The sequence below is a fragment of the Neophocaena asiaeorientalis genome, unplaced genomic scaffold, assembly GCF_003031525.2.
Source record: "Neophocaena asiaeorientalis asiaeorientalis breed wild unplaced genomic scaffold, Neophocaena_asiaeorientalis_V1.1 scaffold77, whole genome shotgun sequence".
NCBI lineage: Eukaryota > Metazoa > Chordata > Mammalia > Artiodactyla > Phocoenidae > Neophocaena > Neophocaena asiaeorientalis.
Window position 1 is genome coordinate 7,128,692 of NW_020174645.1, and position 15,779 is coordinate 7,144,470.

Below are 15,779 nucleotides of genomic sequence, written 5' to 3' on the forward strand. Positions count from 1 at the left end.
CTCCCTTGTAGCTAGAGGCCAAGAAGACAAAAGTGTAGGTCTGGGCAGGATTTCTGGGAAGGGTAGGTAAGGTGGCACTCAGTTAGTATACTCCTTTGGCCATCATGCTCTCCCCTCTTCCTTCCGCCAAGCCCAGAGATGCAGGAGCATCTAGAGACTATGAGGATGAGAGCCACACGCAAAGGAGAGTAGATCAGGAAGACAGGAGGAGACTGGGCACCCCCATGACATCCTTAAATGGCTGCCCCATGTGGGACTGCTTCCAGATTAAAAACAAACAAACAAGGACTTCCCTGGTGGCACAGTGGTTAAGAATCCTCCTGCCAAGGCAGGGGAGACGGGTTCGAGCCCTGGTCTGATAAGATTCCACATGCTGTAGAGCAACTAAGCCCGTGCGCCACAACTACTGAGCCTGTGCTCTAGAGCCTGTGAACCACAACTCCTGAGCCCACGTGGCACAACTACTGAAGCCCGTGCACCTAGAGCCTGTGCTCCGCAACAAGAGAAGCCACTGCAATGAGAAGCCCGCACACGGCAACGAAGAGTAGCCCCCACTCAACTGCAACTAGAGAAAGCCGGCACGCAGCAACGAAGACCCAACACAGGCATAAAGACATTAATTAATTAATTAAAAACAAGCAAAAAAACCCCCAAGACACTGTAAATTGGGTTTTCTGTACTTGTGGCCAAATACTATCCCAGCATACATACCAAAACAACTGCATCTTTCTTTCTTTCTTTTTGGCTGTGTTGGGTCTTCGTTGCTGTGCGTGGGCTTTCTCTAGTTGCAGTGAGTGGGGGCTACTCTTCGTTGCGGTGCGCGGGCTTCTCATTGCGATGGCTTCTCTTGTTGTGGAGCACGGGCTCTAGGCTCGAGGGCTCTAGAGCACAGGCTCAGTAGTTGTGGCGCACAGGTTTAGTTGCTCCGCGGCACGTGGGATCTTCCCCGACCAGGGCTTGAATCCGTGTCCCCTGCATTGGCAGATGGATTCTTAACCAGTGTGCCACCAGGGAAGCCCCAAAACAACTGCTTCATAAAGTAAAAGTCAACCACGTAAAGAGTAGTTGTGGCGCACAGGTTTAGTTGCTCCGCGGCACGTGGGATCTTCCCCGACCAGGGCTTGAATCCGTGTCCCCTGCATTGGCAGATGGATTCTTAACCAGTGTGCCACCAGGGAAGCCCCAAAACAACTGCTTCATAAAGTAAAAGTCAACCACGTAAAGGTATGATAACGGTGGCAGTGCAGTAACTATGTCCAAAGGACTCGAGGCACCTCCTGAAATATCTAATCTATAACCTTAACATACCTAGAAATACATGGTCCCATAAGTTTTTGGAAGAACTCACACTTTCTGTCAGCCTAACAATAAAAACCTCTTAAATGCTAAAAACTGGCCAAATATAAAAATGAATGCCACATAAGGATAGAAAGTAGCATCTAAAAATAAACCCAGGGCTTCCCTGGTGGCGCAGTGGTTAAGAATCTGCCTGCCAATGCAGGGGACACGGGTTTGAGCGCTGGTCCGGGAAGATCCCACATGCCTCGGAGCAACTAAGCCCATGAGCCACAACTACTGAGCCTGCGCTCTAGAGCTCGTGAGCCACAACTACTGAGCCCGCGTGCTACAACTACTGAGCCCATGCACCTAGAGCCCGTGCTCCACAACGAGAAGCCACCACAATGAGAAGCCCGTGCACCGCAACGAAGAGTAGCCCCCACTCAACTGCAACTAGAGAAAGCCCATGCACAGCAACGAAGACCAATGCAGCCAAAAATAAATAAATTAAAAAAAATAAATTTAAAAAAGTTTAGTTTAAAAAATAAATAAGTAAATAAATAAAAATAAACCCATACATTTATGGTCAGCTGAGTTTTGACAATGGAGCCAATACAATTCAAAGAGTAAAGAATAGTCTTTTCAACAGAAGGTATTGGTACCAATGGATAGTCACATGCAAAAGAAATAAAGCTAGACCCCTATCTCACTTCACATACAAAAGTTAATTCAAAATGGATCAAAGAAGACTATACTTTCAGGGATCATATAGAATGGACCTGAGGACACGGGGAGGGAGAAGGGTAAGCTGGGACGAAGTGAGAGAGTGGCATGGACATATATACACTACCAAATGTAAAATAGATAGCTAGTGGGAAGCAGCTACATAGCACAGGGAGATCAGCTCCGTGCTTTGTGTCCACCTAGAGGGGTGGGATAGGGAGGGTGGGAGGCAGACACAAGGGGGAGGGGATATGGGTATACATGTATATGTATAGCTCATTCATTTTGTTATACGGCAGGAACTAACACACCATTGTAAAGCAATTATACTCCAATAAAGATGTTAAAAAAAATGGATCAAAGACCTAAAATTTCTTGTTACATTAAATTTCTTGTTACATGAAAAAAAAAAACCTAAATGCAAGAGCTAAAAGTATAAAATGCTTAGGAAACTTAGCTGTAAATTGACACTTTGGTATAGGTAATGGTCTTTTAGATATGACACCAAAAGCATAAGCAACCAAAGAAAAAATAGACAAATGACATTTAACTAAAATTAAATATATCTCTGTGCTTCAAAAGACACAATCAAGAAAGTTAAAAAAAACAACAACAGGGACCTACTGTATAGCACAGGGAACTATACTCAATGTCTTGTAATAACCTATAGTGGAAAAGAATCTGAAAAAGTGTACTTTCCTGTACACGTGAAACTAACAAAACATTGTAAATTAACTACACTTCAATTAAAAAAAGAAGATCTTCATGGGAAATAAACACTTCATTCATGGCCAAAAAAAAAAAACCTATGGAATGGGAGAAAATTTCTGCAACTCACATATCTGCTATGGGTCTAGTATTCAGAATATATATAAAAAACCTACAACAACAAAAAGACAAATCAAATAAAAAATGAGCATAGGATTTGAATAAACATTTCTTTTAAAAAGTTATACAAAAAAAAAGTTATACAGTCAGTATCCACATGGAAAGATGTTGAACACCACTAGCATTGGAGAAATACAAATGAAAACCACAATGAGATACTTGACACCCACTAGGATGGCTACACACCAATAACAAGTGCTGGTGAGGATGTGGGGAAATCAGAAGCTTCATACACTGCTGGTGGGAACGTTAAATGGAGCAGCTGGTGCAGCCTCTGTGGAAAAGAGTCTGGCAGTTCTTTAGAAAGTTAAATATAGCTATCATGTGACTCAGCAATTCCATTTCTAGGTTTATAACCAAAAGAAATGGAAACGTTATGTCCACACAAAAACTTGTACATGAATGTTCTTGGCAGCACTGTTCATAACAGCCAAAAAAATGGAAGCCACTCTGATATTCATACACTGATGAATGGATAAACAAAATGGGGTCTATTCACACAATAGAATATTACTGAGCCATAAAAGGGAATGAAGTACTGATACAGGCTACAATATAGATGAACCTTGAAGATTATGCTGAGTAAAAGAAGCCAGACACAATAAGACAAATATTGTTTGATTGCAGTTATATGAGGTACTGGGAAAAGGTAAATTCAGACACTGAAAGCAGATTAGAGGTCACCAGGAATTGGCGGTTACAGGTACCAGGGGTTTAATGGTTAGTGTTTCTGCTTGGGGTAACAAAGAAGTTTTGGAAGTAGATAGTGGTGATGGTGGTGCAACATTGGGTATGTAATTAATACCAGTGAATTATATACTTAAAAGTGGTTAAAACATAGTAAATGTTATATTTTACCACAATAAAAAAAAAAGAAAAAGGAATAAGGTACTGATATAACATTGATGAACCTTTTTTTTTTTTTTTTTTTTTTTGGTACGTGGGCCTCTCACTGTTGTGGCCTCTCGCGTTGCGGAACACAGGCTCTGGACACACAGGCTCAGCGGCCATGGCTCACAGGCCCAGCCACTCCACGGCATGTGGGATCTTCCCAGACTGGGGCACGAACCCGTGTCCCCTGCATCGGCAAGCGGACTCTCAACCACTGCGTCACCAGGGAAGCCCAGATGATCCTTTTTTTTTAAAAAAAAATTATTTATTTATTTGGCTGCACCAGTTCCTAGTTGCAGCAGGCAGGTTCCTTAGTTGCAGCATGCAAACTCTTAGTCGCAGCATGTGGGATGTTCCCTGACCAGCGATGGAACCCAGGCCCCCCTGTATTGGGAGCGTGGAGTCTTAGCTACTGGACCACCAGGGAAGTCCCTAACATGGATGAACCTTGAAAACATTATGCTGAGTGAAAGAAACAAGACAGGAAAGACCCCTTGTTTTATGATCCCATTTATGTGAAATGTCCAGAATAGGCAAATCCATAGAGACAGAAAGTAGATCAGTGGGAGGAAAGGGTTGGATAGGAATTGCGGGGGAATGACTGCTGAAGACTACAGGTACATCTTTTTTGGGTGGCAAAAATATTCTGGAATTAGTGGTGACGACTGCAAAACTTTGTGTCTATATTAACCACCACTGAATTGTACACTTTATTTTTTAAAACATTTTTTTTTATTTTTTTATTTTTGGCTGCATTGGGTCTTCGTTGCTGCACGCAGGTGATTCTCTAGTTGCGGCAAGCAGGGGCTACTCTTCATTGCAGTGCGCGGGCTTCTCATTGCAGTGGCTTCTCTTGTTGCAGAGTGTGGGTTCTAGGCACACGGGCTCAGTAGTTGTGGTTCACGAACTCTAGAGCACAGGCTCAGTAGTTGTGGCACATGGGCTTAGTTGCTCTGCGGCATGTGGGCTCTTCCCGGACCAGGGCTCAAACCTGTGTCCCCTGCACTGGCAGGCGGATTCTTAACCACTGCACCACCAGGGAAGTCCCCTGAATTATACACTTTAAAAGGGTGAATATTATCTCAAAAAATTTTTAAGTGAATGTCAAAGATAAGCAATGAAGTTTTTCTGACATGAAATGTAAGAAAATTTCTTTATTATTACTCATTAAGCACCAGCTTAATAGTGCAGAAATTTCAAATCACCCATCAACAACTCATTCTTCCCCACCCCTTAGCCCCAAATTCTTGATAAAGAGATCTTCAAGTAAAGACACACTCTCTTCTCTCCTCTGTATAAAACTTTATGAAATAAAGGCAAAGAACTGTGTACATCTTGCTGTAAATGCTGCCCACAGCTGTGGAGACAGTGTCTGCCCAAGGCTCCCTTTACTGTCCAGGTCCTGAAAGACTCTTGTTCATGAATTGTCTCTTCACAAAGCAAGTCCACCACTAACAAGAGGGGACAAAACAGAATGAACAGTGGTGGTCAAATCACAATGCAAGTTCAAGGTAAGGTCAGAATATGAATTTACTTAATAACAAAACTTAATATTGGTCTGGCAGCCCTTATATTATATAAACTCTTTGAAGATACATAAAAAATTTTCCTCCCTCCCTCCCTTCCTCCCTTTCTTTTGGAGTGACTCACAGGTTACTCAAAATAACAACAACAAAATAAATGTAATATATTAAAGCTATCTCACACAAAAAAGCTGTTCTATGGGTTTACAATGCCCCAACATAAGAATATACAACCAAAATTTTTTATTACATGCAATTCATTATTCAGTGTGATTCAGTGAACCCCTACTATGTATAAGGCACCAAAGTTAAGCAACATTGCAATGCAAAAACTAAAGACCTCAATGTGTTTAACAGTGGCTACAGGGTAAAAGGTGATTTATCAACTAAATAAGAAAAAGAGTTTTACCTTGCTGGGTTTATCATTCTGAGGGTCAAAAACTTTCTCACAAAGTCTCAGTCCAGTCTCTTGCCTCAGCTGTTGTAAGTAGGCCCTCATCACTTCTAAAATCAAGAGCAGGTAGAACAATAAAAAAATGTATTTGAGAAAGCATCCCAAATGGGCTGGCTACTGATCTCGACATTGACCTTGGCGATACATTTCAATACCTTCGAACAAGATAAGAAATAGAAACGACAGTTCAAGTGGTTTTATAACTATACTCATTTTGGTCCAAAAGATTCTCCACATGTCATGCTTGTTGCCAAGGATCTTTTGTGAGAGTGAGTAGTAAGATAATGTACGGGCTAAAGATTCCACTCTCAATCTGTACACCAGTCAAGGCAAGAAAAGGAGGGGTGTTAAGAAGTCCAGTGGAGAAAATCTTGTGCCATATAGGAAGGTAGAGATGTTGTTCTTACCATCTTCCTGTTTGTTTGCAGGTTTGGCGTAAATTGCATTAAGTGGAAAACCAGGCTCTCCAGGAATGGGAAAATTAGTGATTCCCAGTGTATACATTTCTTTCTCGCCTTGGCTTTTAGAATTGCACTTAAAAAAAAAAAAAACATTATATACACAAACATAGGGAAAAAGGATAGTAATATCCAATTTTCAGTTTTTTATCTAAGTAGCCATGTCTGGGGTTATGTTTTTGGTGCCCTTTTGCAATCTGGTGAAGCCTGTAGGCCCCTTCTCAGACTAATGTTTTAAATGAATAAGATAAAACAGAACTACAAAAGAAACCAATTATAGTGATATACAATAATTACCATATTAAAACATCAAATTTATCACACAGTCATATATGTGCTTCTTTATTAATGCGCTAAATAACAAGACCCAGCAGTGGGCCTAACAACTAAATTTTGAAGTAATAATGAATGTAAACAAAACTTCAACTCTAAATGTAATATGAAAACGCTGGGGACTTCCCTGGTGGCGCAGTGGTTAAGAATCTGCCTGCCAATGCAGGGGACACGGGTTTGATCCCTGGTCCAGGAAGATCCCACATGCTGCAGAGCAACTAAGCCCATGTGCCACAACTACTGAGCCTGCGCTCCAGAGTCTGCGAGCCACAACTACTGAGCCCGCGCACCTAGAGCCCGTGCTCTGCAACAAGAGAAGCCACCGCAGTGAGAAGCCCGTGCACTACAACGAAGAGTAGCCCTCGCTCGCTGCAACTAGAGAAAGCCCACACACAGCAAGGAAGACCCAATGCAGTCAAAAATAAAAAAATAAATAAATAAATTTATTTAAAAAGAAAATGCTACAGAAAGTCACAGGTATTGCTAATACTACTGTGGATGCTGCCTACATTAATCATTAAAGTAAATGCTAAATTTCAGTTAGAGATTAGTGAAAAGAAAGATGTAATCTTTTCTCCACTCAAGTTCATGGAACCTTGAATTCTATCCTTGGACCCCAGGTTAAGAACCTTTGAGCCAAGGGCTTAAAAGGGAATTTTTTGGTCAAGATTTCTATCTTGGGAAAATATATGCAAAGGCTTAAAACACCACTGCCCTTATCTTCTCATTAGTCAACTACAGTATAAGTTCAGAGATCTACATTCAGATTTTCCAGATTTTCCTCTCAAGTCCCTGCTCTAAGTCAGAGGAAATATTTTCTACTTGTCCTTAAAGTCTCAACAAGTCTAAATACCTATTAACTTGTGTTCCTGACAAATGATCATCCAAGTTTAATTACCTTTTGGAGTTTCTTTAGACACTCAGAAATGTAGAGAGTTATATATATCAAGGTCCTATCGGCTTCATTCTATGGGAAGAAAACAAAACTTAAAAACAATTCTGATCAAAACCTAATAATTATGTGCAATAAATGAATTCAATCTTTGTCTTTTGATTTATCAACTGAAAACTGTGAAAGCAGTTACTACAGCATCAAAAATTCCCATTCTCGGGCTTCTCTGGTGATGCAGTGGTTAAGAATCCGCCTGCCAATGCAGGGGACACGGGTTCAAGCCCTGGTCCGGCAAGATCCCACATCCTGCGGAGCAGCTAAGCCTGTGTGCCACAACTACTGAGCCTGTGTTCTAGAGCCCGCGAGCCACAACTACTGAAGCCCGCGTACCTAGAGCCCATGCTCCACAACAAGAGAAGCCACCGCAGTGAGGCCCACGCACTGCAACGAACAGTAGCCCCCGCTCGCCGCAACTAGAGAAAGCCCGTGCACAGCAATGAAGACCCAACACAGCCAAAAATAATAAAAATAAAATAAATTAATTAAAAATACATAAAATATTTTTTTAAAAATTCCCATTCTCTGCATGCAATCTTCTCAAGCCCCCTTTCTGTCTGCCCCTGGGAAGGGAGCCACCAGCTTCCACCCTGAGCTTGTGTGGCTGCCCCTGTTTTCACCCTGAGCTTGTGTAGCTGCCCCTGTTTTCCTCAGCTCCCTTCGCCCTTGGGTTCCTGAAGAGTTGTGCCAATAGCTCCTCGTTCTGTGTAGGAAGGAGAGTTAACAAAGCCTCCTGGAAAACCTGAGATGAACCATACGGCTGGCTAACCTTTAAAAACTCTTTCACTTCAGGATCTCTGCCAAGAACAGAAACATTTATGACTCTAAAGGAGGAAGCAATTATTTCACAAGTGACTTGTTTTTGAAGAGCTTCATTAGCCCAACTCTTGACCTAACCCAAAGGAAAAATGTGGAGAAGACAAATGGATGCTAATCAAATGTGGCACATACTTCATGTCAAATTTTACACAGATTTATAATTTTAAAGAAACAAACTACACTTTTCCCTATTTTTAAGATTATATGATATTCGAGAGAGAATGAAATGTGGCAGAACTTTAATTACAAACACCACACTTAAGACTATGCATTAGATATAGAAACATCTATAACATGTTTCTATTTAGAATGTTTAGACCACAGTTTATAGACCAAGAGTCTACAAATAAAGATTTCACACCCTGCTTGATTCCGAGAGATTAAAGTTTGGCAGGGAGTTGAAGTTCCATATTCTAGAACATTATCAAGAAGATTTATTGACATTCCTTGTAACTTGCTCATAGCAGCATCTCAGAGAACTTCCTTTTCCATCTCCCCCCCTCCTTTTCTGCCCCCACCCAACTTCTGCGTTCCTCCTGAGCTCACAAGAACTAAGAGCAGAAGGGAAGAAATGGAGGTTGAGGGAAGGGTCCAGGTCATTGAATTTTCTTTCTCTCTCCATCTTAGGTCCAGGACATAGAAGTATATTAAAAAAGTAACATAGCACGCAGAATTTTTTGGTTTTGGACTGTCATACAGTAGGCGCTTAATATTGTTGAATAAATATAAATAAGTGTCTAGACCATGGGCTGGTAAATTTCCTCTGTACAGGACCAGATAGCAAGTATTGTAAGCTTTGTGGGCCAGAGTCTCTGTCACAACTACTCAACTCAACTATTGTGGCATGTAAGCAGTCACAGATGATATATAAACAAATGCATGTGGCTATGTTCCAATAAAAGTTTGTTTACAAAAAGAAGTGGTGGGCCAGATTTGGCCCTCAGGCTGTAGTTTGCCAACCCATGGTGTAGCCCTTGGAGGAAAAATGAGGAACTAACATTGTTACTGAATTAGGCACTGTTCTGGATTTTTAAAATCACACAATCTCATTTCATTTAATTTATTCCTTACATCAACCCTGACTGCCAGGTTGATACTATCCCCATAAGAAAACTAATTTAAAGAGTAAAAGCCCTATACAACATTGTAAATCACCTATACTACAAGAAAAATTAAAAAAAAAAAAAGAGTAAAAGCTCTGTACTTTACCTTAATTTCATAGTTTTTGAAGAAGACATTGGCCTTGAAGTAATAGATAGCTTCATCCACAATATCTGTATCTTTTGCTAAGCAGGACACGAGGGGAGTAAGGCAGAAAACATTAGCCAAATGTAAAACATAACATCTAAAAAAGGTAAAAAGAGGGGCTTCCCCAGTGGTGCAGTGGTTAAGAATCCACCTGCCAACACAGGGGACATGGGTTCGAGCCCTGGTCCAGGAAGACCCCACTTCTTGCGGGGCTACTAAGCACGTGTGCCACAACTACTGAGCCTGCGCTCTAGGGCCTGCGAGCCACAACTACTAAAGCCCGCGTGTCACAGCTACTGAAGCCTGCACGCCGAGAGCCTGTGCTCCGCAACAAGAGAAGCCATCACAATGAGAAGCCCTCGCACCTCAACGAAGAGTAGCCCCTGCTCGCCGCAACTAGAGAAAGCCTGCGCACAGCAACGAAGACCCAACACAGCCAAAAAATAAATAAATAAAATAAATGTATAAATAAATAAATAAAAATTTAAAAGCTATCAAGAAAAAAATATCCAAGCTCAACGGTCAAGGGTTTTGGAGTTTTATAAAATAAGATGAGGGTACTGAAATATAAAGTCTTTAGAAACAATTTCTAGAAAAATAAGCACATGATTTATTCTTATAGCTTTATTGTTTTACAAAAATTATACATGCCCATTAGAGAAACTAATTAATCAACACAGAAAAAAAACTTAACTGTCACCCTAATCTCACTACCCAGAAATAACTGCTCTCAACATTCCAGACATTTCTCAATACATTTATAAAAATAGACTGAGACAGGCGATTGGGATTGACATATATACACTAATATGTATAAAATAGATAAGTAATAAGAACCTGCTGTATAAATAAATGCATTAAAAAAAAAAAAAAATAAGACTGAGACAGGGACTTCCCTGGTGGTCCAGTGGCTAAGACTCCATGCTCCCAATGCAGGGGGCCTGGACTTGATCCCTGGTCAGGGAACTAGATCTCACATGCATGCCACAACTAAAGATCCTGCGTGCCGCAACTAAGACCTGGAGCAGCCAAATAAATAAATTTTTTAAAAAAAGACTGAAACATAGACTAACTTTAATAAAATGCTTTTTAAAAAATACAAAGTACTCAATATAATTTTATTTGACCTTACATACTATAGCTTTAGGTAAAAAACTCTTAACTGTCATTTAGGAACACACTGGGATTCACACGTACATCTTTCTTTTTATGAAAACTGACTTCAAATATATTTGTACAAGCTGTTCAGATGGCTAGAGACTGAGAAAAGCCAGAAGTACTGTTGTAACAAAGATCTCATTACAAAATTTCTTTGCCTTTTTTTTGGGTTTTCCTTTTTTTCTTTTTTAATTTTAAAAAGGTCAAAATCCCAGGATCTTGATATCCAACAGCTGGTTTCAGCAATGCAGAAATGGTTACTTATATTTCTCGTCCCTGACTTCTATCCCTCTCACACAGCAGAAATGCAAAACAATTCTGAAGTTTTGGTACTCTGAAGAATTTCAACAGAATTCTTTTTTTTTTTTTCCTTCCTTTTTTAAAAAAATTTTTTGGCTTCGCTGCACAGCCTACGGGATCTTAGTTCCCCAAACAGGGATCAAACCCATTCCCCCTCTAGTGGAAGCACAGAATCTTAACCACTGGACCACCAGGGAAGTCTGCAACAGAATTCTAACTCTAGACTTGTGTTCCCTGCAATCTATTTTCTTATCTGCAAACAGGAAACTTCCTCAGATGATCCAAACAGCGCTTACAAGAGCCAGCTAGTTCTAAATGTCACATTGCAGGGAGGGGGAGGAGGCTAGACTATAGGATTTAGAACCTAGAAGAGTGTTTGGCATATAAAAGGTGTTCAAAAGATATTTGTTGAGGGCTTCCCTGGTGGTGCAGTGATTCAGAATCCGCCTGCCGACGCAGGGGACACGAGTTCGTGCCCTGGTCCGGGAGGATCCCACGTGCCGCGGAGTGGCTGGGCCTGTGAGCCATGGCCGCTGGGCCTACACGTCCGGAGCCTGTGCTCCACAACGGGAGAGGCCACAGCCCGCAAGGGGAGAGGCCGCAGCGGTGAGAGGCCCGCATACCGCGCACACACACACACACACACACACACACGCACACACTGAAAAGATATTTGTTGTATGTAAGTAATTAGATTAATGTTAACAGTTACTTAGTCTACAGCACAGGCTTGTACTTCTCCATAATTCCAATTCAGTCCTAATCCAGCCCCCAGGGAAGAGTTAAGAAGTCACTCCTTATCTACAGAAATCAGAGTTCCGGTTTCTTGGGGTCCCATTCTCCCTCAAGGGCCCAAGAATTGCAAAGGTGGTAATTAGATTTACTCCATCCTTGGTCAACTGCATCTTCTGATATATAATATGGTATTTTGTCACGATCTGAGAAGAGATCTGGGCCAACACTGACTCTTATTCTTCTTTTGCACTGTAATTCTTTTACATTATTTTTTCTCTTTTTGGTCTGCTTTTTCCCACTGTTCCTTTTTTTTCATCTCAGAACAAGTAAACAGTGTGGTGACTCACCAAATTTATTAAGTTTACTGAGCTTTCAAATGGTGTTGAAAACAAAATTAAGAGGAATTCAAGTCAAATAATCTGGCAGAAGAATGGAGACAGGGTCAGTACAAAATTGGTAATCCAAACTATGGTCTTGGAAACCATGAATGGAACTCAGTGCAGGCGGAAAAGTTGTCTAATATAATACAAATTACACTGTTGGCAGAACATCTCAGAATGTGTCAGAAGTGTCTCAGATAGCATCTGAAATGAATGAAGCTTTCTGAACAGTAAAGAAAATGGCTCACCCTCGCAAAAAAAAAAAAAAAAATGAGTACCAAGAAAGAAAGTAAAGATATAACGTTCAAGAAGCCAGAGAAGAAATTAGTAATATTATACAGGATACTTAAGATTGAGGTATTGCTGAAAACTGAGATCCTGAAGAATGGACAAAGAAAGTAGATTTAAATAAAGAAGAGGTTAAAATACATTTTGTTTTTTCCAGCTTGATGACAGAGAAAGGAGGGAGACATGGCGTTCTACAGAAGTAGCAGCATTAGTTTTTAAGAAATGATAGTGATGATAGAAGAGTGTTGAGAATTAAGCACATTTCCTCTTCCCTCTCAACAAAATATCCTGGAGAAATTGGCAGCAATAATACAGTTTCTTGTTAAATGCAACATATACCCATGGTCTGAAAAGGTCTAGAGCACAATATCCTCCAAGCAAATAGAAAATACAAGAGCAACCTGAGACAGAATTTCCTTGATTTGACGTCAGAGGGTTTCATACCAAAATCTGAAAATAATGGAGTTTCGACTTACTCTCTCTAGGGGCGGGTCCTTTGAACTGACTTCTGATAGGCAACAGTGCCATGTTTCCAATGAGTTTCGTGTCAGGGTCCATGAGGGAAGAGTGGTAAGCCTGTAGTGGCAAGCCAGGTAAGAACACAAAAGCAGAAAGATAGCAAATGTCAGCAGGGCAAACAAGTACATTTCCCTAAAGGAAAAAAAGACTAACTCATCCAAGATTAACTGGCTCAAGAAAACTATTAAATTTTTAGAAAATTTGAGGCAAGCTGGTTGCTGAACACAGCCATTATTAAAAATGAAATTATATAAATTTACAATTATGTAAATTATATTAAAAGCAAAGGTAATAAATACTTGAAATTTATTACTTCCTATTTAAAAAATTTATTTTTAATATGATCTTAAGCTTATTTATGTCTTTTGTATCTTTATGGTGTAAATACTATATAATGAGGTGCTAATGTGCATCTCTTCCAGTTCCACATTTAGTGACACCACAATGGTAACTGGAGGAGTATTTACACTATAGAAATAGGCAAACACCATATAAATCAGGGGTACCCAGCCCCCAGCTGTTGTTAAACCACAACCCAAGCACTGGCTCTTCAGCTCTGCCACTTCCTGGCTTTATGCCTTTTGACCAAGACATCACTTTTCTTCTCTTAGCTTATTTCAAAATTTGTAAAATGAAGAGATACATACTTGCTTTCAGTGGGTGGATGGGAGTTAAAGGAGGAGGGGGAAAAATCATATTTATGAGAGCAATTTATAGGCTGATTTCTAGTTCTGCTTTTTACAAGATGTCTGGCTTTTTGTAAGACATGGGCCCCATTCATTTATTCATTCATTCATTCATCAAAAGATTCCTAAGCACCTTCTGTGTGCAAGGCATGCGGATCCAATGGCATGCAAGGCTAGTATGGACTCTGTCCTTGAAGAATTTTCAGGTGAATGGAGAAGACAGACATTAAGTCTGTCTTCTTAAGAGCACCCGGACAGGGGAAGTCCAGGTGCTCTAGGTGCAACTGGAATGATGAGTACAAGGCTTTAGTGTTCTGGTAAAATCTGGATTTATCAAGATTTAATAGAGTGCAGCCTTGGGCAAGTTACTTAACTTCTCTGAGCCTCAGTTTCCTCCTCTGCAAAATGAGAAAACAATAACATATCTACTTGATAGAGTCACTGTGAGGATTAAATGGGATAATTTATATAAAGTGTGTAGCTCAGGGCCTGCCTGGCATACATCAGGAGTCAAATGGTAGCTATGAGATCCGTAAAAATACGTACCGATAATTATGGTTTGCTCCTTTTTATTACAGATATGCTTCATCTAAACAAGCCTCTACCCTCCCCTTCACCAGCTATACTGTCTTCTTACCCATCTATTTCCTTCATGGCATTTGTCATTATCTGAAACAATCTCCTTTATTTTATTTGTATTTACATGTTTATTGTCGGTGTCCCCATTAGAATGTAAACTCCTTAAGAACAGTGATTTGTTGGCCTTATTCACTGCTGTCACAGTGCTTGGCATGCAGCAGGTGCTCAGTAATGTTTGTCCTATGAATAATCACTTGTTATTGAAACTCTTTTTTCCTCATCTGCAAAATGGAGTCCATGATGGTGATAAATCTAACCCAGAGACTGGCTGTCAGAACTTAAGAGCAACCAAACCACCATCAATTTTTACTCCCACTCTGATACACGCGAAAACAGAAACATCTGGAAACCGGGCGCGGACCTTGCGTCTGCTCTGAGAGCCCTAAACCCAGCGGCGCAGGGGTGGCCGCCACTACCCGGGTGACAGGGGAGGAGTCCGGGAAGTGGGGTCTCACAAATGACAAGCAGCTTAAGAGACCCGCCCCCAGAGGCAGAGGAGGAAGTGGGCCTGCAGGAAAAAAAGGAGAAGCTGACTCTAGACTTCAGATACGAAAAATTAAAAGGGCAGCCCTGGCCTTCGCGGCTCTAGTGAGGCTTTGGGAACCCTGCTGGAGTCGGGGGAAGGCAGAAAGGGCGAGAAAAGGGGTCGGGATTGGAGAGGAGAGGGCAGAAGAACTGAGGCAGTCTCCTCAGCACGCCCGGGATCTCCGGCCCACTCTGCCGCGCCCCGGTCCTCCAAGCCCGGTCTACAGCCCCGGGCCGCCCGAATCCTACAGGGGCCGGCCCGCTCCTCTCGCCTCTCCCCTTTTCAGGCCCCTGCTTTCTCTCTGCCCCCCTCGGCCCGCTTTTCTCAGCGCACCCACGACTTCTCGCCACTTTCCCAAATCTCCGCCTTCTCCCAACACCCCCAGCTCGGCCCCTTTACCGGCATCTTGGAGGCGCCCGGGTTTCAACCCCGATGAGGAGGATCGGGTTAGAGCGCGGCGCTTCCGGTGTGGCAGCCCTGGCGGGGTAGGCGGAAGTGAGCCGGAAGGGGAGGGCGAGTGGAGGACGCCGCGCTTCCGGCCTTGCTGTTCGCGGCTAGCTGTTGCGGCTGCGCGGATACGCCGGGGCATCAGGGGGCGCCCGAGCCTTAGGCATGGGCTCTGAGTGTCGGGCATGCGTGAGGTGTCGGCAAAAGTGGAGATGGATCTGGGGGTACTGAATCCCAGTGATAAATCACCACTTCCTTTGTTTTTCCTTAAAGATCACCTTTTCAGTGAAGCATTCCTTGGGGCACACTATTTTAAATTCAGTCCCACTTCACTCCCCTTTCTCTTTTCTTCCTTAGTTCTGATTTTTAGTTTACTTCTGTGTTTGTCTCCCTCTCTCCATGTGAACATCGACAAGGATTGTTTTGTTCACTGCTATATCACTACACCGATAACAGTGATGGTACATGGTAAGCATCAATAATACTTGAGTGAAAGAATGAACTCAGTCCACTGATTTTAAAAACGGAGAAAGGATC

At 41.8% G+C, this 15,779-nt stretch overlaps 1 protein-coding gene across 1 annotated transcript; it reads right to left on the reverse strand.

The window, feature by feature from the left end:
• Positions 1 to 4,914: 4,914 nt before the first annotated feature.
• On the reverse strand, positions 4,915 to 15,298 carry ARPC3 (actin related protein 2/3 complex subunit 3). Its single transcript, XM_024758643.1, has 7 exons — positions 15,195 to 15,298; positions 12,902 to 13,001; positions 9,526 to 9,602; positions 7,447 to 7,515; positions 6,165 to 6,291; positions 5,713 to 5,807; positions 4,915 to 5,231 (listed from the first exon to the last, which is right to left on the reverse strand). The coding sequence occupies exons 1-7, from the start codon at positions 15,198 to 15,200 to the stop codon at positions 5,169 to 5,171; spliced, it is 537 nt and encodes a 178-aa protein (XP_024614411.1). The 5' UTR covers positions 15,201 to 15,298; the 3' UTR covers positions 4,915 to 5,168.
• Positions 15,299 to 15,779: the final 481 nt, after the last annotated feature.